The 25,029-nt window shown below is 45.7% G+C and overlaps 2 protein-coding genes across 3 annotated transcripts in view; one reads left to right on the plus strand and one right to left on the minus strand.

Moving 5' to 3' along the window:
• Pip5k1a (phosphatidylinositol-4-phosphate 5-kinase type 1 alpha) overlaps positions 1–2,365 on the minus strand; it is a 49,090-nt gene extending 46,725 nt beyond the window's left edge. Inside the window, exon 1 of one of the 2 annotated variants that reach the window (XM_042681467.1) lies at positions 1,880–2,365. In XM_042681467.1, coding sequence (XP_042537401.1) covers positions 1,880–1,955 — 76 coding nt within the window. In that variant the 5' untranslated portion in view covers positions 1,956–2,365. The remainder of the gene's footprint in view (positions 1–1,879) is intronic. The other variant, XM_042681466.1, reaches the window with a different exon arrangement.
• A 6,547-nt stretch (positions 2,366–8,912) lies between these two features.
• On the plus strand, positions 8,913–23,692 carry Vps72 (vacuolar protein sorting 72 homolog). The gene is made up of 6 exons (XM_042681770.1): positions 8,913–9,090; positions 15,568–15,720; positions 15,794–15,908; positions 17,992–18,168; positions 21,550–21,694; positions 23,106–23,692. Exons 1-6 carry the CDS (start codon positions 8,974–8,976, stop codon positions 23,491–23,493), a joined length of 1,095 nt encoding a protein of 364 aa, XP_042537704.1. The 5' UTR covers positions 8,913–8,973; the 3' UTR covers positions 23,494–23,692.
• Positions 23,693–25,029: the final 1,337 nt, after the last annotated feature.

Below are 25,029 nucleotides of genomic sequence, written 5' to 3' on the forward strand. Positions count from 1 at the left end.
ACTGCTTTGTTTTGGTGGTGGTGGTGCTGGTGCTACGGATTGAATCTAGGGCCTTGTACATGATATGCAGAGCTCTAATACTGAGCTACATTCTTAACCCTTGTTTTTGTGTGTTGGCTAGCTTGGGTTTTTGTTTGTTTGTTTTAGAGACAGGTCTTACTATGTAGCTTAAAATGGCCTGCAACTCATGATCATGATCCTCTTGCCTCTTCCTTGGGAGTTCTGGGATTACAGATTTGTATCACCATACCCAGAACAATTAGCCTGATTTCTAACACAGGGACTATCTGACTTGAGAATTGAGAAACTTACTTAAGGAACACATACACATACATACATATACATACACATACACACATACACACACACACACACATTCTTTCTAGGTTGAGGAAAATGGGGAGAAGGTTTTAAGAAGCTACTGTATTAAAAACAAAACTGTCACTTGTACTTTGCCTTGTTTAGGCTTAGAATGAAACATGATTTGTTCTGGCCCACTACTGCTTTTTTATTTTTTGTGCCAGGGACTTCCTAGGTAACTCTGACTAGCCTTTAACCCATGAAGCTCCTGCCCTTCAGGAATCCTGAGTGCTGGGATTATAAACATATGCCACCTCCTCCTCCTCTAATGCTTTTTATAGGAAAGGCAAAAATCACCTCTCCAACAAACTAAAAATAGATGTACATAAATAAAACTGCGGCTTATGAAGAAGGTATCCATGACTATGTATTCTCTCATCTAATCTGGAGAGTTTAAGGCAGAACTCTTCTATTAAGCCAATTCAAAACGGCAAGATCGCAATCCCAGACTTAAGGAAATGTCAAAATCTCAAAGCATCCAACAGCTCCTTTTCACAGTGTAAAGCCAACAGGCACTGTGGATCCCCAGATATTTCTGACAGAAGCTCTAGAACAGTTTCTGACTCACACACACCAACACGCATTTGCCCTCCTACACACAATCTGTTGCTTTTCTTGTGGGCCTTGCTTCAACCCTCCCCTAATCTTCATTAGTTTCCAATTCTGAGCTATCCTGAGCTTCCTATTCTCCAAGTTCCAATTTCTTTAAACGTTCCTTCCAGTTTATTGCTTATTATGTAAGACCCAGCCACAGCAGTCAGAACCTTCCCCACCCCAATCATTCTTTCTTCCTGATACCTAACTCCAAACATCACTGCTCTACCTGCCAGTCAAGGCTCCATTTAATTTCTCACTGCGTTTCAGGAGTCTTTTGGCCTACACTCCCCCCACGTTCCTTAGGCTCGCTTCTCAAACTTGCCTGGCTTTCCAAAGCGGAGCAGGCTAGAGACCCCCGGGGGGGGGGGTCATCAAAGGAGCTGTAAGCTTGTGCGCGCGCTCCCGCTCCCCCGCGCCGCGCGTGGGAGGAGGGGGCCCTGCGAGAAAGAATGACGCAGTTGGGGGGGAGTCTCCGAACGGAAAAACCGCTCCGACAACTCCCACTCCCAATCCTCAAAAGCACCCCAATACCTTCAAGTCCCACGATTTCTTCCACCCAGTTCACGCCACCATCAACTCCTCCTGTACCTGCCTCTCACACCAAGTAGCCCCCTTCTTTCAGTCGAGCCTCCATTGAGTGGCTCTCCCCCCTGGTTTGCCTCCCTCCTCCCCCCCACTTTCGTTCTCCATCCCTCCTCAAGGCAGCGTTTCTGACCGTTCCCCCCTGATCACCGTCTAACCCCGGCCCGCTCAGAAATCCCTGCAGGCTTGAAGAAAGTCTAGCCTTTTTCGAGCTCGTTCCCCGATCATTCCCACAGGTGCGCCCGTCAGGTCCAGCTCTTTCTTCCACCGCGCAGTTCACTCGCCAGCCCGCTGCCAGCCAGCACCACCACCCCTTCCCCCAAGCCCCAAGCAAACTTACCTGAGGTCGAGGAAGACACCCCAGGATCAAAGGCTGGAAACCCGGCCGACGACGGCCCAGAGGAGGCTGTCGCCATCTTGGCAGCCCCCTCCCTCCCTCTCCGCCGGCTCGCTCCCGGTCACTCGGGCTCTTCCTCTTCTCGGAATCAAATGTTCCCCACGTCTCCCCACAGAACCCGCGTCCCGCGGGCCACCCTCCCGCCCCCTCCGGGGCCTCTCCCAGACACGTCGGGCTGGCTCCGAGACCCGCTCAGGGCCGCACCATTCGCCGGGATGTGGGGGGGGGGAGCTCCCGGCGCGCACTCCCTCCGCAACTTGAACCGCTCACCACACGAGCTGTTTTCTCCTTCCAGAACAGTGTTAGGGGTCCCCCTGGCTTCCAGGACCCGGCGTCGGAGTTAAACCTCACCAAAAGGCAGAACGAAGCACCCAGAAGTCCAAGAGAAGAGCCCCCTCCCCCACCTTCCCCGTCAGCTCCAGTTTATTGCCCAACCCCGCCGCTCCGCTCAGAGTGGCTAAGGAAATTCCAGCATTGCGCATGCGCCCGACTTCCTCAGGGGGTTCCTTTCGCTTCACCGGGGGAGGAAAAACGGAGCCAATCCGCAGGCTGCCGTTGGTCACGTGACGCGGGTCGCTCCTCCTGCTAACGAATCCCCGGGTGGTAGACGAGCGCTCCGCGGCCCTCTCCTACGGTGGCTCGGTAGGTCATTTTCGTTGCGGCTCTTTGAAAGAGCCGGTGCCTTCACACCTTGACTTGCCGAGAAAGAACGCCAAACCTAAGAACTGTTGTCAAGGCAGAGACGTTAAGCGATCGAAAACCACAAAATATGACCTGTTACCCAGCACTCTTCCCAGCCCTTTTCCTGTTTCTATTACCTTGTTTACTGTTTAGTTTGACGTGGATGCATATTTTACCTCCGAATGACATTAGATATAGATCCATGTTTGTGTCAAACACAAATGCTAGGCACAGAACAGGGACACAGCAGTACATATTTGATACATGAATCAACAAAAATAAAATAGGCATATCCTTGAAAGAGTTGACAACAGGGATCATGGAAGATCAGACCTTCCCTTCATCCGAAGTCCTTATCACGACTGTCAATTATCTAAGTTCCAAAGTTCATGGGAAAAAATGATAATAAAAAAAAAAGTTCATGGAAATAATAGAAGTCTCGTCTCCCATTCTATTACCTCTGGTGAATTTTAACAACATATCCTGAAGGTTTGTGAACCTTGGTGGGATCTGAAGACCTGTGTCTAAACAAACTAAGATTCTGGAGAGTAAGGACTATGTCTGTTTCATTCTTTTATCTCCAATTCCTCTCGACTTTACACAGAGTAAGTGCTAAATAGTAACTTGTGGAATGAATAAATGAGAATTTTTTAATTCTGTTTTGCAGCCCCCAAAGTGTTCTGGTTACCTTTTATTGAGAATTTTTTTCTGAGTCCTCAAAGGAACATAGGTCCTAAATATCCATAACATTTCCCACCTTAGCTTTCTGCCTTTCCTTCAAGACCTAAAATAATTGTTTCTTTGCTGCCACCTGCTGGACTATTTGGTGCTATTTTGGCACTATTGAGTGCTTTTTTGGGGTGCTGAGGAGACAAATTTCAACCTGTACCCTAATTTTGCAGCAGTAGTAACTATGTGGTATTGAAGAATTTTTTGGTGGTCTATATCTATGTTGCCATTCAGACCGAACAGTACAGAAGCTGGACAGGTATTCCATTTGGTAAATAAATGTGTTGAATACTTATTTCCAGAAATAATTTCCCAAGTTACTTTAAAAATTGGCCTGGTTGGACTGGGAAGGTGGCTTGCTAGTAGAGTGCTTGCCTAGCATGCATGAAGCCCTAGGTTCAATTCCTCAGTACCACATAAACAGATAAAGCCAGAAGTGATGCTATGGCTCAAGTGGTAGAGTGCTAGCCTTGAGCAGAAAATCTCACCAACAGCACCCAGGCCTTGAATTCAATTCCCATGACCAACCAAAAAAAAATTGGCATGGTTAAAGGCAAAAGTGTTTCTAATTTCAAAACTGGGACTAGACTAATAAATCCCTGACTAACTTAAGGCAGTCAAACAGGGGAATCTTCTACCTTGCAACTGATGTGTGAATTTGATGGCAGCTCTCTTAAAAGAAGAAATGTTGGTTTTGTAGCTTTTTGGGAGATCACTATTTCTATCTGTTGTACTAAAAAAAAAAGAGAGAGAGAAAAGATTACTATTACACTTACCACCTCATCTTCAATTTGTTTATATGTTTGTCTCCCTCAGAAGACTGAACTCCAAAGCAAAGATTACATCTCAACCATTTTCACATCAAGCATCTAGACTAGTACTTGGCACTGTCTCCTCAACATGTGAATGAATGGAGGTAAAATTAAAATAGTCGAGTTAGGAGTGGGATGTAGTAATATATGCCTGTAGTCCCAGCTACTCAGGAGGCTAAGGCAGGAGAATCATGTAGTACAGTCCAGCCTAGGCAACAGATAAAATAGCAAAAACTTGTCTGAAAAAATAAGTAAACAAAAAAGGAGTTAGAGATGTTTAAGAAGGTGTCTCCATCTTTTGCTCCTGAATCTTGTCTCTGCCTTCACACCCACTTAATCCCTAGGGTGTCTCGTGAGTCATGTAGATACTCTACCCCAGTAACATTCCTGGCATAGCAGCACTGGGGTGATGTGGCAGGGTGTGGAAGCAGGGGCAGAGCAGGATGTCTTGGCTTGGTGCCCTGAGGAAATAGGAAAGGGAGTTCACCAATACATACTTTGAGAAGGAAGGTAATATAGTTGCATGAAAACAGCGTCATACATTTAGACTTGAGAACACTTAGAGCACTGTTCCAAACTGGGAATATACTGAAATTCTACAGCATTTGCCTCTGATAGTACAATGTCCCAAGTTTGAGCCCCAATTGTTTTTTGTTTTTTTTTTTTTTGTCGGTCATGGGGCTTGAACTCTGGGCCTGTATGTTGTCCCTCAGCTCAAGGAGAGTGCTCTTCCACTTGACCTACAGCGCCACTCGGTTTTCTAGTGGTTTTATTGGAGATAGGAGACTCATGGTCTTTCCTTCCCCGGGCTGGCTTTGAACCACGATCCTCAGATCTCAGCCTCCTGAGTAGCTAGGATTACAGGCGTGAGCCACAAGTGCCCAGCCCCCAGTATTTTTTTTTTTTTTTGGGTCCAGTTGTGGGGCCTGAACTCTGGGCCTGGGTGCTGTCCCTCAGCTCTTCAGCTCAAGGCTAGCGCTCTACCACTTGAGCCACAGCGTCACTTCCAGCTTTTTTCTTATGTGGTGCTGAGGAATCGAACCCAGGGCCTCGAGCATGCAAGGCAAGTGCTCTACCACTGAGCCACCTTCCCAGCCCCCCCCTCCAGTATTTTTTTTTTTTTTTTGTCGGTCATGGGGCTTGAACTCTGGGCCTGGGCGCTGTCCCTCAGCTCTTCAGCTCAAGGCGAGCACTCTACCACTTGAGCTACAGCGCCACTTCCGGTTTTCTGGTGGTTTATTGGAGATAGGAGTCTCAAGGTCTCCCCTGCCCGGGCTGGCTTTGAACCGTGATCCTCAGATCTCAGCCTCCTGAGTAGCTAGGATTACAGGCTTGAGCCACCAGCGCCCGGCTACCCCAGTATTTTTTTTTAAGCAGCCTTCAATAAGTTTTAAAAGGAAATAGTGCTGTGGCTCAAGTGGTAGAGTGCTCACCTTGAACTGAAGAGCTGAAGGACAGCGCCCAAGCCCAGAGTTCAAGCCCCACGACCTACCAAAAAAAAGAAGTTTTAGAATTCAGGTCCTAATGGCTCACACCTGTAATCCTAGCTACTCAGGAGGCTAGAATTTGAGGAGTCAGGTTTGAAAGCCTGGGCAGAAAAGTGCACAGGATTCTTTCTCCAAATAAGCAGGAATAAAAAAGCTGGACTGAAGATGTTGCTCAAGTGGCAGAGTGCCAGCCATGAGTTAAAAAGCCAAGCAAGATCACCAGATCCTGAATCCAAGCCCCAGTTTGGAGGGGGTTGGGGGGGTGGGGAGGGAGAAAAAGTCTTAGAACAGCCCTTAAGGGCAGAATAAGGAGCTAGAGACCACAAAATCCATGCAGAGGCAAAAACAATGTGAGGGACCAGCACTCCAGAGGCAGAGGCTGAAAGATTATACATTTGAGGCTAGCCGGACTATGGAGGCTATGTCTCTCTTTTTTTTCTTTTTTTTTTGGGTCCGGTCATGGGGGCTGAACTCTGGGCCTGGGCGCTGTCCCTCAGCTATTCAGCTCAAGGCTAGCGCTCTACCACTTTGAGCCACCGCGCCACTTCTGGCTTTTTTCTTTTTGCTTATGTGGTACTGAGGAATCGAACCCAGGGCCTCATGCATGCAAGGCAAGCACTCTACCCCTGAGCCACCTTCCCAGCCCCTGGAGGAGGCTATGTCTCAAAAGAACAAGAGCATGAGTACTTAATTCATTAATTCATTTAATTAACATGATTTAGTTCCAGCTATACACTAGGCACTGAAAATTCTTAGTACACAAAGATGAAAATAGAATCCCTGTCCTGGCTGAGGATGTAAGAGCCTTTGCCCTATTTGTGAAGCCTTGAGTTCAATCCCCAGCACTACAAAATAATAAAAATAACAACAATCATAATAATACACTCAGCCATTCCTGGTAGTACATGCCTGTAAAACCAGATGCATAACAAGTTGAAGGGTAGCTTGTTCTACATAAAAACAAAAACAAAAAACTAGTAGATTAATAAGGATGAGACAGACATATTACAATGTCTTACATGAGAATGAAATGTAACTAGTCACTGGTGGCTCACACCTGTAATCCTAGCTACTCAAGAGCCTGAGATCTGACTATAGTTTTTCAAAGCCACCCTGGGCAGGAAAATCCATGAGATTCTTATCTCTAATTAACTACAAAAGGGCTAGGAAGGTGGCTCAGTGGTAGAGTGCTTGCCTTACATGCTTGAGGCCTTGCGTTCAATTCCTCAGCACCACATAAGCAGAAAAAGCTGGAATGGAGCTGTGGCTCAAGTGGTAGAGCGCTCACCTTGAGGTAAAAAGCTGAGGGACAGTACCTAGGCCTAGGGGTCAGGCCCCATGACCAACAACAACAAAAACACCAAAAACAATTAACTACAAAAGAGCCAGAAATGGTAGTATAGTTCAAAGTGGTAGAGCACTATCCTTGAGTACAAAAGCTCAGGTATAGAGCCCAGGCCCTGAGTTCAAGGCCCAGGACTGGCAAAAAAAAAAAAGTGATATGTAACATCACAGAGTGTATATAACTCTATAGTTTGATAACCATAGATCCAGAATTAAAAATGGGAATAGAAGTTAACATAGTCTTAGCCTAGACTATGCTCAAGCTTGCAGTCCTAGCTACTTGGTAGGCTGAGGTCTAAGGATCTCAGTTTGAAGGCAACTTAAGCAGAAAAGTCCATGAGACTCATCTTCAATTAACCACCAGAAACCAGAAGTGACACTGTGGCTCAGAATGATAGAGCACTAGTCTTGAGTGGAAAAAAAAAAAAACAAAAAACAACACCTTAGGGACAGTGTCTGGCCCTGAGTTCAAGCCTCATGACCCCATCCCCTCCAAAAAAAAAAAAAGCAAGCAAGAAGTTAGCAGTCTTGACAGTACCATAGACTATTTGAGATTGGAACTATTCTAGAGAAATCTAGGACACATGATTTCAGGAAGATTTCACTGTCCTGTAAAAGTAGAGTTTTGACAGATAGAAAAGAAAAGAGTTCTAAGAAGGAAAAAGCTGGTGGCATGACAGAATTGGATGATAGGGGGAGAGACCCTGAAATAAAATGATGTGTCAAGAGATAAATTAGAAAGACTGGGAGGGGCTAAATTATGAAAGATCTTAAATGTCATATTAATAGTAGTTATCATCTATGAAACATTTACTATGCACTTACTAAACACTTTTAAGCAGTTTACAAGAATTATATCTTAGCTAAGCACTGGTGGCTCATGCCTGTAATACTAGCTACTCAAGAGGCTGAGATTTGAGGATCACACCTCAAAGCCAGCCAGGGCAGAAAGTCCGTGAGACTCTTATCTCCAAGTAACCACTAGAAAACCCTAAGTGGCACTGTCGTTCAAGTGGTAGCTCACGAGCCTTGAGTAAAAGAACTCAGGGACAGCACCAAGGGCCTGAGTTCAAGCTCCACAACTGACAAAAAAAATTATTATATCTTAGTCTTTTCAACAACCTGAAAAAGGTAAATAATATTAGTTTCATGTTACAAAAAAAGTGAGTTTAGAGAAGTAAAACTATTTCACCTAAGTCATACACTTAGAAAACCAAACTCTCAGTCAAACTCAGGTCTGGTTGGCTCTAAAGCTGTGTATAAACCACAATTTTATGCTTTCTGCTTATCTTGTACATGATTGGGAGTCACTAAACACTTTTGAAGACAGAAGTGACAATGGGCTGGATTTTTAGAAAAGTTCCCATTAGCACAGTGAAAAACAGATTGGCACAGAAGGAAACTGAGTGTAGATAAATGTCTATTTTTTCTTTTGTTTTATGTATGTGTGCATGTATGTATGTATGTATTTTTTGTTGATCGTGAGTCCTGAACTCTGGGCCTGGTCACAATCCCTCAGCTCTTCAACTCAAGGCTAGCGCTCTACCACTTGAGCCACAGCGCCCCTTACTGCTTTTTTTGCTTATGTGGTGCTGAGGAATCCAACCAGGGCCTCATGCATGCAAAACAAGCAATCTACCACTGAGTCACCTTCTCAGGCCTGTTTTATCTTATTATTTTATTTTTGACTCTTAAATTCTAGTTAGGGTAATACGAGTCGTGGTGTCAGAACAGATTCATCAACCAGCTAGGTGGGAAAGTCATCTCAGCCTCTTCACAAGAGTGGGCGGGGCCGAAAAAATAAAGTTAAGGGGCGGGACTAGGAGCTTCTCGACGTTCTGCTGCTTTTGCCTGTAGACGCCGGGCTTCCTCTGGGCGTTCCCCCACCTCCCGCCCTGCGCAGGTAATAGTGTCGAGCGCCGAGCCCCAAGAATCGAGCTGGGTGAGGGGCGGCAGAGTGGCGGCGCAGCCTCGGTAGGCGAACATGAGTTTGGCTGGGGGCCGCGCCCCCCGGAAGACGGCTGGGAACCGGCTCTCCGGGCTCCTGGAGGCGGAGGAGGAAGATGAATTCTATCAGACGACTTATGGGGGTTTCACCGAGGCAAGAGCCGGGACCAGGGAGAGGGAAAGGGAAGCGGAGTTCTTCAGGGAACAGCCCCAGACAAAGAAGAAGGGGGGCGGGGAGCGGAGAGGCGCAGGGGCTGACACCAGGGCCGGGGGCGACGCGGGGAAGGCTGCCGTGGGGTCCTAGGAGGGGGAGCCCTGGCCGCGCTGGGTGGGGGGATGTCAGGGGTGGAGAGACCCCCAGAAGGCCCCTCCGTGCGGTAGAGACCCGCTTGGGGCTTCTGTAGTCAGTCTCTCGGTCCTCGGCCGGGTTATTCGCCCCCAGCGTAGGAAGGAACCCCTCCAAGAAGTGGAGGAGCTCCGACAGCTCGCTTCCTTGTATCAGCGCTCAAATCTCAGCGTGAATATTTTCTTTTTTTTTTTTTATTTTGGTCGGTCGTGGGGCTTGAACTCTGGGCCTGGGCGCTGTCCCTCAGCTCTTCAGCTCAAGGCGAGCGCTCTACCGCTTGAGCTACAGCGCCGCTTCCGGTTTTCTAGTGGTTTATTGCAGATAGGAGTCTCACGGTCTTTCCTGCCCCCGGGGCTGGCTTTGAACCGTGATCCTCAGATCTCAGCCTCCTGAGTAGCTAGGATGACAGGCGTGAGCCACCAGCGCCCGGCTTCAGCGTGAATATTTTCTTAGGTAACCGTTAGTTCTTTGTTTATTTTCTTCAAAGAATACGTTTTCGGCTATTAGATTTGGTTTACCTCTCTGCACTTACTTTCCTTTTGGATTGTAAACTCCCTATCAGCGTAGTCTGTACAGCATTATAGGTCCAAAGCCTAGGCCAGTATTTGGATTAGGATGACACTTAACTAAAATTATATTGATTCAATCTATCTTATTTTGTTTTGAGACAGGATCTCTATGTAGTCCAGGCTGACCAGACCTCAAACTCTCCATCCTCTCACATCAGCCTCCCAAATGCTGAGATTACACACAGATACCACCATACCCAGCTCTACCCATTAATTCATTCATTCGTTTGTTTGTTTGTTTTAAACTAGTACTGGAGCTTGAGCGCAAGGCTAGCGCTCAACCACTTGATTGAGTCATAGCTCCACTTCTGGTTTTTTGGTGGTTATGGGCACTGTCCCTGAACTTCTTTTGCTCAAGACTAGTGTTCTACCACTGGAGCTACAACACCACTTTCAGCTTTTTTCTGTTTATGTGGTACTTAGAAATCGAACCCGGGGCTTCATGAATGCTAGCACTCTACCACTAAGCCACATTCCCAGCCCCTCCATTCACTTTTAATATCTCTGATATCTGAGAGCATGCTTTAGGTGCTAAGTTGTTGTAGACAGTATTGAAAACACTGTCTTGGGATTAGGGATACAGCTCAGTGATACAGCACACGTTTAGTATGCCTGAGATGCCCAGTGGGGCAACTGTCGGGGTTCACAGTCAATTAAGTTGTTGTATTATAAGGTCTAAAGCAAGAGGTAAGCACAGTACTATGGGAACGATGAGAACCTAGGCAGATACTATGTAAGCTGAGGACAGTGTGAAAAGTAGGTCTTTGCTGGATGAAGAATAGCAGGAAGTGGGGCTTAGTGGTAGAGTGCTTGCCTCACATGCATGAGGTCCTGGGTTCGATTCCTCAGCACCACATAAACAGAAAAAGCTGGAAGTGGTGCTGTGGCTCTAGTGGTAGAGTGTTACACTTGAGCTGAATTGCTGAGGGACAGCGCCCAGGTCCAGAGTTCAAGCCCAATGACCAAAAAAAAAAGAAAAGGAATAGCAAGAAGTGAAAGGTTAGTTCCTGGAAATGGTGGAAAGAGTGTATAAAGGGTACTGATATCCTGATGTGGCCAATTCTCTAAGGCCTTGTGAGCCTTCTTTTTCCTTTCTTTTCTTCTTCCTTTTCTCTCTTCTCTTCCTGTTTCTCTTTCTTCCTTTCTATTTGTTTTTCTTTTCTTTTCTTTCCTTCTTTCATGTACAGCACTTGAACTCAGTGCCTCATGCCCTCATGTTCTTGCTTGGTTTCTTCTGCTCAAGGCAAGCACTTGAGCCATACCTCCACTTGTGGATTTTACTGGTTAATTGGAGATAAGAAGCTCATGGGCATACCTGAACTGGCTATGAATTGGTCAGTGTTTAGGGGTGTAGATCAGTAATAGAGCACTTGTCTAGCACACCTGAGCATCTGGGTGCTGTCCCCAGCATCATTACCAAAGAGAAAAAAAAAAATTACATAACCAGTAGGATTTAAACAAAATTAAGAAAATAGAACCCATAATCATTACTTAACATCGCCCTAATCAACTAGTTTAAAATAGAACTTTCTCATCCTTCAATGCTCATTTTCCTATTCCTGTCGTTTTATGAGTTGTTATTTAATATGTACCCTTTGTGCTTCCAAAAAGGATTTAAGGAGGCTTACAATATAAACAAAAAGTAAGAACAGTAAAAATAGAGATAGATCAGAACCACTTGCACCAGAAGCCTGTGGGAAAGTGGTAATAACAATTGATATTAAATTTAGCTGTGAGTCTCCTAGCAATCAAACAGTGTGTGTGTGCACGTGCACACGAGTGCGCGCCAGACCTGGGGCTTGAGCTCAGGGCCTGGGCACTGTCCCTGATCTTTATGCTCAAGGATAGTTCTCTACCACTGAGCCACAGTTCTACTTCCAGCTTTTTCTGAGTTGTTTATTAGAGGTAAGAGTCTCAGTGATTTTCCTTCCCAGGCTGACTTCAAACCTAGATCCTCAAATGTCGGCCTTCTGAATAGCTAGAATTACAGGCATGAGTCACTGGTGCCCACCTTCTTTGGCATTAAATCATAGGGAGAATATATCATATCCTTATATAAAATATACCTAAAGTAAGCAAGTGTATGGTAGATGATATGAAAACTTTCTCTCTCTCTCTCTCTCTTTTTTTTTTTTTTGGTCTGGTCGTGGGGCCTGAACTCTGGCCTGGGCACTGTCCCTCAGCTCTTCAGCTCAAGGCTAGCGCTTTACCACTTGAGCTACAGCGCCACTTCCGGCTTTTTTCTTTTTGCTTATGTGGTACTGAGGAATCGAACCCAGGGCCTCAGGCATGTAAGGCAAGCGCTCTACCACTGAGCCACCTTCCCAGCCCATGAAAACATTGTCTTACCTAGTCATATCAATTAAATTCATAATTTTGTGAAAGTATTTCATTTGGACATTAAGCTAATGGAAAGTTGATCTATGATCCTCTGATGTGGCTTAATACCAGATTAGACTTGGAGAGATTAGTGTGTTCTCTGTCTGTCTTGTACAAACATCAGTTGGGACAAAATGATGGTCATCAGTGTGGATTTGAATTCTAGCTGGGTTGGAGTGTCAGCCATCTGTACTTGTTTTGGCAGCCTGTATACTAAGATTAGTCCAGTAGTCTATATCATTATTAAAAGTAGAGCCACATGTTGAAAGTGCTACCCAGCCCAGTTGACTCCTCTTCCCTCAAGTGGTTCCCTTACCCTTTCCAATATGTCTGCCATTCTAGCCTTTACCTTTATTGCTTCAGGTCTGCATGGTACTTCAGATTCTCTACTTCAGCCCAACTAACTTCCTCAGCTTTCTGAAAAATCCCTCATACATATCTCCAATAGCTCCCATTACTGAAATACTTTTTTGTAGCAGCACACTGAAGAGTTCTCTTAGGAATTTTACCTCAACAAAGTATTAATTGCTGGGATAGAAAGGGGAAGGGACGTTTCCTTCCTTCATTTTTTATTTTTTCTGTTTGTGCACATGTGCCAGTACAGGGGCTTAAACTCAGGGCCTGGACACTATCCTTGAGCTGCTTTTGCTTAAGGCTAGCACTCTACCACTTGAGCCACAGCCCTGCTTCCAGCTTTTTTAGTAGTTGACTGGAGATAAGAGTTTTAAGAGCTGGGCTCAGATGGCTCATGCCTGTAATCCTAGCTACTCAGGAGGCTGACATCTGAGGATTGCAATTTGGAGCTAACCCACGCAGCAAAGTCCGTGAGGCTCATATTTCCAATAAATTACTCAGAAAAAGCCAGACGTGGCATTGTGGCTTAAATGATAGAGTGCTAGCCTTGAGCCAAAGCTCAGGGACAGCATCCTGGCCCAGAGTTCAAACTCCAGGACCAGCAAGAAAAAAAAAAAAAAGAATCTCACATACTTTCCTGCCCAGACTTCTGACTCTCAGATGTCAGCCTCCTGAAATCTAGCTAGGATTACAGGTATGAGCCATCAGCACCTGGCCTGCAGGCTTGCCTGCCTGCTTGCTTCCTGCCTTTTTTTGGCCGATCCTGGGACTTGAACTAAGGGCATTGGTGCTATCTCTGAGCTCTTTCATTCAAGGCTAACACTCTAGCATTTTGAGCCACAGCTCTACTTCCAGTTTTCTGGTGGTTAATTGGAGATAAGAGTCTCATAGATTTTCTTGCCTAAGCTGGGTTTGAACTGTGATCCTCACATCTTAGCCTCCTGAGTAGCTAGGATTATAGATGTCAGCTACTGATGGCTGGCTTTTTTTTCTTTCCTTCCTTCCTTCCTCCCTTCCTTCCTTCCTTCCTTCCTTCCTTCCTTCCTTCCTTCCTTCCTTCCCTTCTTTCCTTCCTTCCTCTCTCTTTCTGTGGTAGTAATATTACGTATTGAACTCAAGGACTCATATATATATCTATATATTCCTTCCTTCCTTCCTTCCTCTCTCTTTCTGTGGTAGTAATATTATGTATTGAACTCAAGGACTCATATATATCTATATATCTATATATCTATAGATATAGATATATAGATTTTTTTTTTTTGTTTTTGGCGCCTCTGAACTTTGGGCCTGGGCACTGTCCCTCAGCTCTTCAGCTCAAGGCTAACCCTCTGCCACTTGAGCCACAGCACCACTTCTGGTTTTTTTCATGGAGTTTCCTGCCTGGGCTGGCTTTGAACTTCGATCCTCAGATCTCAGCCTCCTGAGTAGCCAGGATCACAGGCATGAGCCACCAGCGCCCGGCTGAGACCCTTTTTCAAAAATTAAAAAGGAAGAAAATTTTCTAGGCCTACAGGAAAATCACATCTAAGAAAGTACTTCTTGGCAGAGATAAAGTTGCTTTACTTGGCTCTAAATCCTTTTGTCATAAACATAATTCCTGTTTTTCTATCCACCTGTAATTTTCTCTTAGCTGTTTAAATATTCCCAATGTTTTGAACCATGGCTATAGCCCTAATCATCTACTAGAGTCTAAAGCAGGTCTCAAACTACAACCCATGTCCTAGGCCCACTATCTGTTTTAGTCTAGTCCTGCTCAAAGGAAATTTCCCATTGGGCACAACTGGCTTACATCTGTAATCCTAGCTCCTCAGGAGACTGAAATCTAAGGTTCCTAGTTCAAAGCCAGCTTAGGCAGACTAAGAATCTTGGTCGGGACTCTTTATTTCTAATTATCAAAACAACAAAAACAAGTGGAGGGAAGGCTTAAGTGATAGAGTGCTAGCCTTGAGTGAGAAAGCGAAAAGACAGTGCCCTGAGTTCAAGCTCCAGTACTACCCCACCACCTAGAAAAGGAAGTTTCCCAACATCTGATGTAAAGAAGCAAAGTCCAAAGTTTATACCAGCCTCCTTTGATCTCCTGCATATATTGCTTTTTATTCAGACTTCTGTGGCACTTAGGTTTGAACATTTGGGCATTCAAACCTTCAAGGTTGAGGATTTGGGCGTTTGTCCATTTAAGCCATGACTCCAGCCCTCCTGAGTAGCTAGGATTACAGGTGTAAACCACCGGTGCCCAGCTCAGCCTTACTTTTTTTTTGGAGGGGAGGAGGGCTTGGAGGCTTGAACTCTGGACCAGGGAACTGTTCCTGAGCTCTTCAGCTTAAGGTGAGTGCTCTACCACTTGAACCACAGCTCTACTTCTGGTTTTCTGGTGGTTAATTGGAGATAAGAGTCTCATGGATTTTGCTTCATGGGCTGGCTTTGAATGTGATCCTCAGATCTCAGCCTCCTGAGTAGCTAGGATTACAGGTGAGCCACTAGCCCCAAGGCTTCAGCCTTACTTTTTTGCTGGTTATTTTGGAGATAGAGTCTAGTGAACTTTTCTGCCCAGGCTGGCTCTAGAATACTGTCCTATGGATTCTCCCTCCTGAGTAGCTAGGAATAAGGGATGAGCCACTGGTGTCCAACTTAAAACTTCTTTTTATGATGATATCCTGTGAACCCCTTGAAGTGAGACCAAACCATATCCTTTTGTTCCTCAGTAAATAATACAGAGTACTATAGATAAAACACAGTGAAGGCTGGAAGGGAGTGATGCTGAAACAAAAGGCTACCAACCAAAAAATCTTTGCCTGCGAAAAGCAGAGGGCTAAGCTGAAAAGGAAAATGGGGCAGCCCTTCAGGAAAGTTAAGGAATTTTGTTCCTCCTGAAGGGACATTAAGAACTTGATAGCTACTGGGTACCTGGTTCAAGCCCCATGACCAACAACAACAAAAAGAACTCCATGGCCGACCAGTTCTCATCTCCCTGTGTCCTCAGGAATCTGGAGATGATGAGTATCAAGGGGATCAGTCAGACACAGAGGATGAAGTGGACTCTGACTTTGACATCGATGAAGGAGATGAACCATCCAGTGATGGAGAAGCAGAAGAGCCAAGAAGGAAGCGCCGAATAGTCACCAAAGCCTATAAGGTACAGGACAGTTAGTTTTTCTCTAATACCTTCATCTCTGCCTAAACTTAATCTGATTCTAATCTATTCCTAGGAGCCTCTAAAAAGCCTGAGGCCTCGAAAGGTCAGCACCCCAGCTGGTAGCTCCCAGAAGGCCCGAGAAGAGAAGGCTCTGCTGCCACTAGAACTACAGGATGATGGCTCTGACAGTGAGTAGAGAAGTTTGGGTTCACATGAAAATCTTGGAATGTGATAATGAATTACTTTATAAATGTTAAATTTGCTAAAGTTGATAACTACACTGTGTCATGAAAGGAAAACCCTTAAGAAGTATGCACTGAAGTGTAATTTAACTGGCACCATTCAGAAAAAACCATACATAGCATTTTGTTCAATGCTCTTTATGTTTTACTTTTGTTTACTACTTATTATTTGTTTATTATTTACTTATTGATTACTTATAATTTTTTTTTGGGGGGGGGTCCGGTCATGGGGCCTGAACTCTGGGCCTGGGCGCTGTCCCTCAGCTCTTCAGCTCAAGGCTAGCGCTCTACTACTTGACCCACAGCACCACTTCTGGCTTTTTTCTTTTTGCTTATGTGGTGCTGAGGAATCGAACCCAGGGCCTCATGCATGCAAGGCAAGCGCTCTACAACTAAGCTACCTTCCCAGCCCCTCTTGCAGTGATTTTTATAAATTTGAAATTATAAATAATTTAACCAGGTACTAGTGACTCATACTTGTAATTCTAGCTACTCAGGAGGCTGAGATCTGAGGACTGCAGTTCAAAACAAGCCTGGACAGAAAAGTTCATGAGACCCTATTTCCAACTAAGTAGCAAAAAATGCTGAATTAGAGATGTGGCTCAACTAGTAGAGCACCAGCCATAAGGGAAAAATTCTAAGTGAGAGCAGTCAATAACAGCAAGAGGGCCTGAGTTCAAGTTCCAGTAGCAGCCCGTGCGTGCACATGTGCGCACACAGACACACACACACACATACACACACACACACACAATTTTAATAGATACATGCCTTTAATCCCAGGAAACTGAGTTTGGGGAATCCTAAGAACCTGTTGTTTTTTTTAAAAAAAAAACAACCTGGGGCCTGGGAAGGTGGCTCAGTGGTAGAGTGCTTGCCTTGCATGCCTGAGGCCCTGGGTTCGATTCCTCAGCACCACATAAGCAGAAAAAAATTGGAAGTGGTGCTGTGGCTCAAAATGCTAGAGCGCTAGCCTTGAGCTGAAGAGCTGAGGGACAGCGCCCAGGCCCAGAGTTCAGGCCCCACGACTGACCAAAAAACCCCCCAAAACCCACGAGTAAACAAAGAATAGATGAGTGGGTGTGAATTCAGTTTTCTTCACTGCTGGATGCCAGTGGCTCACGCCTGTAATCCTAGCTCCTCAGGAGGCTGAGAATTTAGGATCATGGTTTGAGGCCAGACTGGGCAGAAAAGTCCCTGTGAGATTCTTTTTTTTTTGAGTCCAGTCGTGGGGCCTGAACTCTGGACCTGGGCGCTATCCCTCAGCTCTTCAGCTCAAGGCTAGCGCTCTACCACTTGAACCACAGCACCACTTCCGGCTTTTTTCTTTTTTCTTTTTTTTTTTGCTCATGTGGTGCTGAGGAATCGAACCCAGGGCCTCAGGCATGCAAGGCAAGCGCTCTACCACTGAGCCACTTCCCAGCCCCCCTGTGAGATTCTTAAATCCAATAAACTACTCAAAAAAGCGGAAACCTTGGAAGTGGTGCTGTGGCTCAAGGGGTAGAGCACTCACCTTGAGCTGAAGAGCTGAGGGACAGTGCCCAAGCACAGAGTTCAAGCCCCACGACCAACAACAACAAAAAAGTATCAAAAAAGCTGAAACCAAGCGCTGGTGGCTCACGCCTATAATCCTAGCTACTTAGGAGGCTGAGATATAAGAATCAGGGTTCAAAGCCAGCCCTGGCAGGAAAGTCTGTGATACCAGAAAACAGGAAGAGGTGCTGTGGCTCAAGGGGTAGAGCACTAACCTTGAGCTGAAGAGCTGAGGGACAGCACCCAGGCCCAGAGTTCAAGCACTAGCCTTGAGCTGAAGAGCTGAGGGACAGCACCCAGGCCCAGAGTTCAAGCCCCATGACTGACCAAAAGAAAAAAAAAGCTGAAAGTGGCATTGTGGCTCAAGTGGTAGAGCGCTTGCCTTAGCACAAAGAGGCTCAAGGACAGTGCCTGGCCCTGAGCTCAAGCTCCAGGACCAATAACAACCAAACATAAATAAATAAATACAACTTCTTCCTATTTGGTTTTGTTTCAGGTCGGAAATCCATGCGTCAGTCCACAGCTGAGCATACACGACAAACGTTCCTTCGGGTACAGGAGAGGCAAGGCCAGTCCCGACGACGAAAGGGGCCTCATTTTGAGCGACCACTGACCCAGGAAGAGCTACTCAGGGAGGCTAAGATCACAGAAGAGCTCAACTTACGTTCACTGGGTCAGTCTGCGGCTTAGGGAAAAATGGGTAGAGATAATGAAGAGCATGAGGAAAACTGTGAAACCTGGAGGATTGGAGAAATGGAGATGGGGACAAAATAATCAAAAGAAGGAAATGAAGACAGTAGGTGATAAGCAAGGGTCCATTGTGTGAGAGCTCTGAAGAATAGTTATATTGAGGGTTTTGGTATAAAATAACCTAATAAAGCTGGGCGCCAATAGCTCATTCCTGTAATCATAGCTACTCATGAGGCTGAGATCTCAGGATCAGGGATCAGAGCCAGCCCCAGCAGAGACTCTTATCTCCAGTGAGCCACCAAAAAACCAGAAGTGGTACTGTGGCTCAAAGTGGTAGAGTACTAGCGTTGAGCAAAAAAGAGCTCACGGACTGCCCAGGCCCTGAGTTCAAGCACCATGACTGACAAAAAAAACAAAAAAAACAATAGAGAACTGAATTAAAACTCTAGTGCTTTTTACTTAAAGCCAAATGGCTGAAACTCTGCCTCTTGCTTTTTATCACGATAATCAGAAGAGTGAGGCCAGGGGCCAAGGGCTCATACCTGTAAACCTTAGAAGTCTGAGGTCTAAGGTCAGTTTGAAGCTAGTCCAAGTAGAAAAGTCTTATCTCCAGTTGGCCACCAAAATGGCAAAATGGAGACATAGCTTAAGTGGTAAAATGCCAGCAGAAAAAAGCCAAGCAACAGTACAAGGCCTTGAGCTCAAGTCCCAGTGCCTACATTAAAAAAAAAGAAAAAGAGAAAGTAAGAAGACATGGAAGTACACACCTGTAATATCACAAGACTGAGGCAGCATAATTACAAGTTCAGGGTCAGTCTGAGCCACAGAGTGAGATCTTGCCTCAAAAAAAAAATACATAAAGACCAGGCGCTGGTGGTTCATGCCTGTAATCCTAGCTACCTAGGAGGCTGAGATCTGAGAATAATGGTTGGAACCAGCCCAGGCAGGAACGTCCCTAAGACTTACTTCCAATTAACCACCAAAAAGCTGGAAGTAGAGCTGTGGCTCAAGTGGTAGAGTGCTAGTCTTGGCGCACAAAAGCTCAGGGCAGCACCCAAGGCTCTGACTTCAAGCCCCACTCCCAGAATAAAAACAGCCTTCAATATATGTGCTATTGGGTATATAATCCTGCAATTTATTATATAAAAGCATGTCACAGCTATGACCTTTGTGGAATGTGAGAGAATGAGCAGCCTCCAGAGGGCCACAGGGAAAGCTGTAGCCTTGGATGACCAGGTTCCTAGTAAGGCAAGCTGCATACAGAATGCTGTGTAAGGAGCTTGAAGATACAGATAGGTGAGGTGACTAATTATAGAGCAAGGAGTTCCACAGGGTACAGGCAAGAAGAAGGTTAGAAGGTTGGCTCAAAGGAAGGATAGTAGTAGTATTAGTCAGAATCCAAGTTCCAAAGAGTTTCAGTCACTAACAGGGTTTCCAGAGGACAACAGTTAGACTTTAGAGGATTATGTTTGTATTATCTATGTACAAGGAAGACATAGTAGCCAGCACCAGTGGCTCATGCCTGTAATCCTAGATCAGGAGGATGAGATCCAGGAAAGTCTTCAAGGTTCCATCTCAAAATAAGCAACAAAAGGTCAAGCTGGAGGCATGGCTCAAGTGGTAGAGCACTAGGCATGAGTAAGCAATCCAAAAAGAGTGTAAGTCACTGAGTTCAACACAGGGACTGGCAGAAAAAAAAAGCCAGACACAAAAATTTAGACTTCATTTTGAGGAAAGGGGCCAGGAATAATTTGATTTATTAACAAATACTTATTGAGTGCCCAGAATGTATATGATGCTGCACGATCCTAATGATGAGTCACAGTCTCTGCCTTGAGGAGATAGACAGATAGATAGATAGATAGATAGATAGATAGATAGATAGATAGATAGATAGATAGATATGCAATATAGTGTGACATGGTCCAGGCAGGTAATGTATAGAGTAGCCACAGGGATTAAAGTGACTTGAAAAGGAATGTTTTGCAGGGCACTGATGGCTCATGCCTGTAATCCTAGCTACTCAGGAGGCTGAGATCTGAGGATCATGGTTTGAAGCCAGCCCAGGCAGAAAAGTCCCCACGAGACTCCTTTTTTTTTTTTTTTTGTCGGTCGTGGGGCTTGAACTCTGGGCCTGGGCGCTGTCCCTCAGCTCTTCAGCTCAAGGCGAGCGCTCTACCACTTGAGCTACAGTGCCACTTCCGGTTTTCTGGTGGTTTATTGGAGATAAGAGTCTCTCACGGTCTCTCCTGCCCGGGCTGGCTTTGAACCGCGATCCTCAGATCTCAGCCTCCTGAGTAGCTAGGATTACAGGCGTGAGCCACCAGCGCCCGGCTCCCACGAGACTCTTATCTCCGTTAACCACTCAAAAACTGGAAGTGGAGCTGTGGCTCAAAGTGGTAGAGCCCTAGCCTTGAACAAAGTTGCTCAGGGACTGTGCTCAGGCCCTGAGTTCAAGCCCTATGATGGACAAAAAAAAAAAAAACAACACTATACACATCAAACACTTGAGTGGTCTGGCTTGCCATAAACTGTGGTAAACCCAGTTTTAACAGAAGGGTAGTAGAAAAGACAAAGGGGTAGCATAATTGAGTGGGTGACAAAACCATGTGGTATGAGGAATGGTTCTGTGGAATGGGTGCTGAGCCTGGAGAGGTCTTTTTTTTTTTTGTCGGTTGTGGGGCTTGAACTCTGGGCCTGGGTGCTGTCCCTCAGCTCTTCAGCTCAAGGCAAGCGCTCTACCACTTGAGCTACGGCGCCACTTCCGGTTTTCTGGTGGTTTATTGGAGATAGGAGTCTCACGGTCTTTCCTGCCCGGGCTGGCTTTGAACCGCGATCCTCAGATCTCAGCCTCCTGAGTAGCTAGGATTACAGGCGTGAGCCACCAGCGCCCGGCTGCCTGGAGAGGTCTTGATGGAAACGTGGTACCCATTTCAACTACTTGAAGGACAGTAATAAGCCAGATTAGACTGGTGCCCTTTATGGCTTTAAAAGATAAAACTGCTCACTGGGAATTGCATTTCAGCTGAAAATAGGAAAGGACTCTTAATGATGTAATGGACTGTTTTGGCTAGAAGCAGGTTGACCCAGGGCAGTTGTAGAGCAGATTTTGTTTTCTGGGAAAATGAACAGACTCCTTATCACAGTTCTTATTCCAATTCTGCGTGAGTAAGGCCCCAAGTGTAGTTGAGAAAAGAGAATGGAGATGATGTCAGGAGGAGTAAGCAGAGCGCTCAGGAAGCAGGGAGTACTAGAGTACATTAGAACTTCCACCATTGCCTTGTAGTAGATGGGAAGCCAGGAAGAAAATTTGGACCAGAGTGTGGGAAAAGAGAAACTAATTATCTTCTTATTGTCCCTGAAGAGACATATGAGAGGCTTGAGGCTGACAAGAAGAAACAGGTTCATAAGAAACGGAAGTGTCCCGGGCCCATAATCACCTATCATTCCGTGACAGTGCCACTGGTTGGGGAGCCAGGCCCCAAAGAAGAGAATGTGGATGTAGAGGGGTGAGTCAGTCATCAACCGTGTCGTCCTGATTAAATTTCACTGGCTTTCCTCACAGTTCTCTCATACTTCTCAGATTCTGTCCTCTTTTCAGTACCTTATTTTTCTCTTTACCTCTCTCCTATTTTCGTGTGTGTGTGTGTGTGTGTGTGTGTGTTTGCATGCATACATACACATGTACTTCACCAATGCTCATGCTTGAACTCCAGAACTTGAGCTGTCCATTAACTGTTTTGTTCATGACTATTGCTCTCTACTGGTTGAGCCACATCTCCTATTCTGGCTTTTTACTGAATTACTGGATAATTGGACATAAGATCTTGTCTCTAGGATTTGTCTGTCTGGGCTGGCTTTGAACCCTGTTCTTCAGATCTCAGCCTTCTGAGTAGTCAAAATGATGAACATGAGCAACTGGCATCCAGCTACTGGTTTTACTTTTTTTTTTTTTTTTTGGTTATGGGACTTGAATTCAGGGCTTACTTGCTGCCTCTTTGTGCTCAAAGCTAGTACTGTACCCCTTGAGCCACAGCACTACTTCCTACTTTATTTTATTTTATTTTTTTGTCTTGCCCATCGTGGGGCTTGCACTCTGGGCCTGGGCGCTGTCCCTCAGCTCTTCAATTCAAGGCTAGTGCTCTACCACTTGAGCCATAGCACCCACTTCTAGCTTTTTCTGTTTTTGTGGTGCTGAGGAATCGAACCCAAGGCCTCATGCATGCAAGGCAAGTGCTGTACCACTGAGCCACCTTCCCAGCCCTCCTACTTTCTTTCTTTCTTTTTTATTTTCTTATTTTTTTGGTCGGTCATGGGTCTTGAACTCTGGGCTTGGGCGCTGTCCCTCAGCTCTTCAGCTTAAGGCAAGCGCTCTACTGTATGCACCACACCACCACTTCCAGTTTTTTAGTGGTTATTGGAGATAAGAGTCTCATGGAGGGCTGGGAAGTATGGCTCAGTGGTAGAGCACTTGCCTTGCATGCATGAGGCCCTGGGTTCGATTCCTCAGCACCACATAAGCAAAAAGAAAAAAGCCGGAAGTGGCGCTGTGGCTCAAGTGGTAGAGCGCTAGCCTTGAGCTGAAGAGCTGAGGGACAGCGTCCAGGCCCAGAGTTCAGGCCCCACAACTGGACCAAAAAAAAAAAAAAAAGAGTCTCATGGATTTTCCTGCCCGGGATGGCTTTGAACCGTGATCCTCAGGTCTCAGCCTCCTGAGTAGCTAGCATTACAGGCGTGAGCCACCAGTGCCTGGCTTCCTACTTTATTTATTAACCTCATTTCTTCCCCTCATTTGTACCATTTAGTAGGTTATCTAAGGATATCCTCACTAGACTACATCCTTTCTCTTTCTTCAGCTCTGATTTCTTTCTCTATCCATTGCCTTCTCCTCAGCTCTTTGTGTTTGTCTTTTGCCCTCAGACTTGATCCAGCTCCTTCAGCTTCTGCATTGACTCCTCATGCTGGGAGTGGACCTGTCATCCCTCCTGCTCGCTGCTCACGTACCTTCATCACATTCAGTGATGATGCAACATTTGAAGAATGGTTCCCCCAAGGGCGACCCCCAAAGGTCCCAGTTCGGGAGGTTTGCCCAGTGACCCACCGTCCAGCCCTATACCGGGACCCTGTAACAGATATACCCTATGCCACTGCTCGAGCCTTCAAGATCATCCGTGAAGCTTACAAGAAGTATATCACTGCCCATGGACTACCTCCCACTGCCTCGGCCCTGGGCCCTGGCCCCCCTCCTCCTGAGCCCCTCCCTGGCTCTGGGCCCCGAGCCTTACGTCAGAAAATCGTCATCAAATGAACAGATGTCTAGTCCCTAGAAACCTCTTCCGGCCCTAACCTGGGGCTCTTGACTTTTCTCCTTCCCTTCCCTTTCTTTGTTTTTTCCCTTTGTCATCTCTGATAACTTGCTCAGTCCTCTTCTGTATTTCTTTTCCCACCTTTCCTCTAGTTCTTTCTGGTTTTGTTGTTTTTTTAATCTAATAAAACAGAAAGATTTATTTTTGTCTGATGTCTAATCTAGAGTTGGGAACAAGAAGTATATAAGTGTGTGGTATGTGCAATGTGTGCTGGGGATTGAACCTGGCAGCACGTGCTTGCTAAGCAAGTAGCTCTACTTCTAAATTGTCACCAGTTTCTGTGTTTATATTTCTTGGATAATATTTATTACGAATTATCCTTTTTTATCTTTTTCTTTTCTGACATTAGGTCTTGCTGGATTGCCTAGGGTTAGTCTCCAACTCCTGGGCTCAAGCAGTCTTCTCGCCTCAGTGTCCCAACGCTGGGGTTAAGGATGCATGTGCCAGGCTTGTCCTTTTTAAATTATATTCATTCATTCCTCCAATTATGCTATAAAATAACCTTAAAACTAGCTTTTTTTTCTATTTATGAAATCCTTATACTTAACATTTTTGTCACCTTATTATTCACTACTTTGAATATGGCAAGTACCAAATAGTAGGAATTTTTTTTTTTTTTTGTCAGTCATGGGGCTTGAACTCTGGGTCTGGGTGCTGTCCCTCAGCTCTTTGGCTCAAGGCTAACGCTCTACCACTTGAACCACAGCACCACTATCAGTTTTCTGAGTGGTTTATTGGAGATAAGAGTCTCACGGACTTTTCCTGCCCATGCTGGCTTTGAACCGTGATCCCCAGATCTCAGCCTCCTGAGTAGCTAGGATTACAGGCATGAGCCACCAGTGTCCTGCTTAGTAGGAACTTCTGATATACCTCAAAATTCCACTCTAGGACACGGTCTTGTCTGAAAAGGAGGTGCCGTAGCTGATGATGGCCACTAGAGGCTCTCAGGGCTGGGCAGGGTATGGGGGCTGTGTATATGTGATCTCCCACTACCCCCCACCTGGCCAGAGCTAAAATAATAAAATGCTGAGCTCACTGTTCCCCCACCCTCTCCCCCGGCACCGGCTCCTCCTGCTGTCAGGACAGTGCCCCAGAGAACAGAACAACGGATAGACGGGAAGGTGAGGTGAGAAGTGGCCATCAGAACTGGTAGGTGGGGAAGGAGGGGGTTTATGGTGGGAGATGGAAGAAGAGGGGCTCCTCCTGGAGTGACAGAGTGTGTCTGCCCCTGTCACTCAGAGAATGTTGCTGCTACTGTCCTGTCTCTTAACTCTATAGTTTATGTTGTCCTTGTGTCTCATACACTTTGGATCCTTCAAATTATGCATGTGGTGCTAGTGTATATTTTTCATGTTGTGAAAGATTGTATAAGTTTAATCTTCGTGCTGTTTTTAGTAAAATGACTCCATTCAGAAGGTTATTTCCTATCTATTGGTCTGGTGTCACCTTTCTGGTGACAGATTATGGGGACTCGGTCC

The sequence above is a fragment of the Dipodomys spectabilis genome, unplaced genomic scaffold, assembly GCF_019054845.1.
Source record: "Dipodomys spectabilis isolate Male_0828 unplaced genomic scaffold, ASM1905484v1 ptg000069l, whole genome shotgun sequence".
Classification (NCBI taxonomy): Eukaryota; Metazoa; Chordata; class Mammalia; order Rodentia; family Heteromyidae; genus Dipodomys; species Dipodomys spectabilis.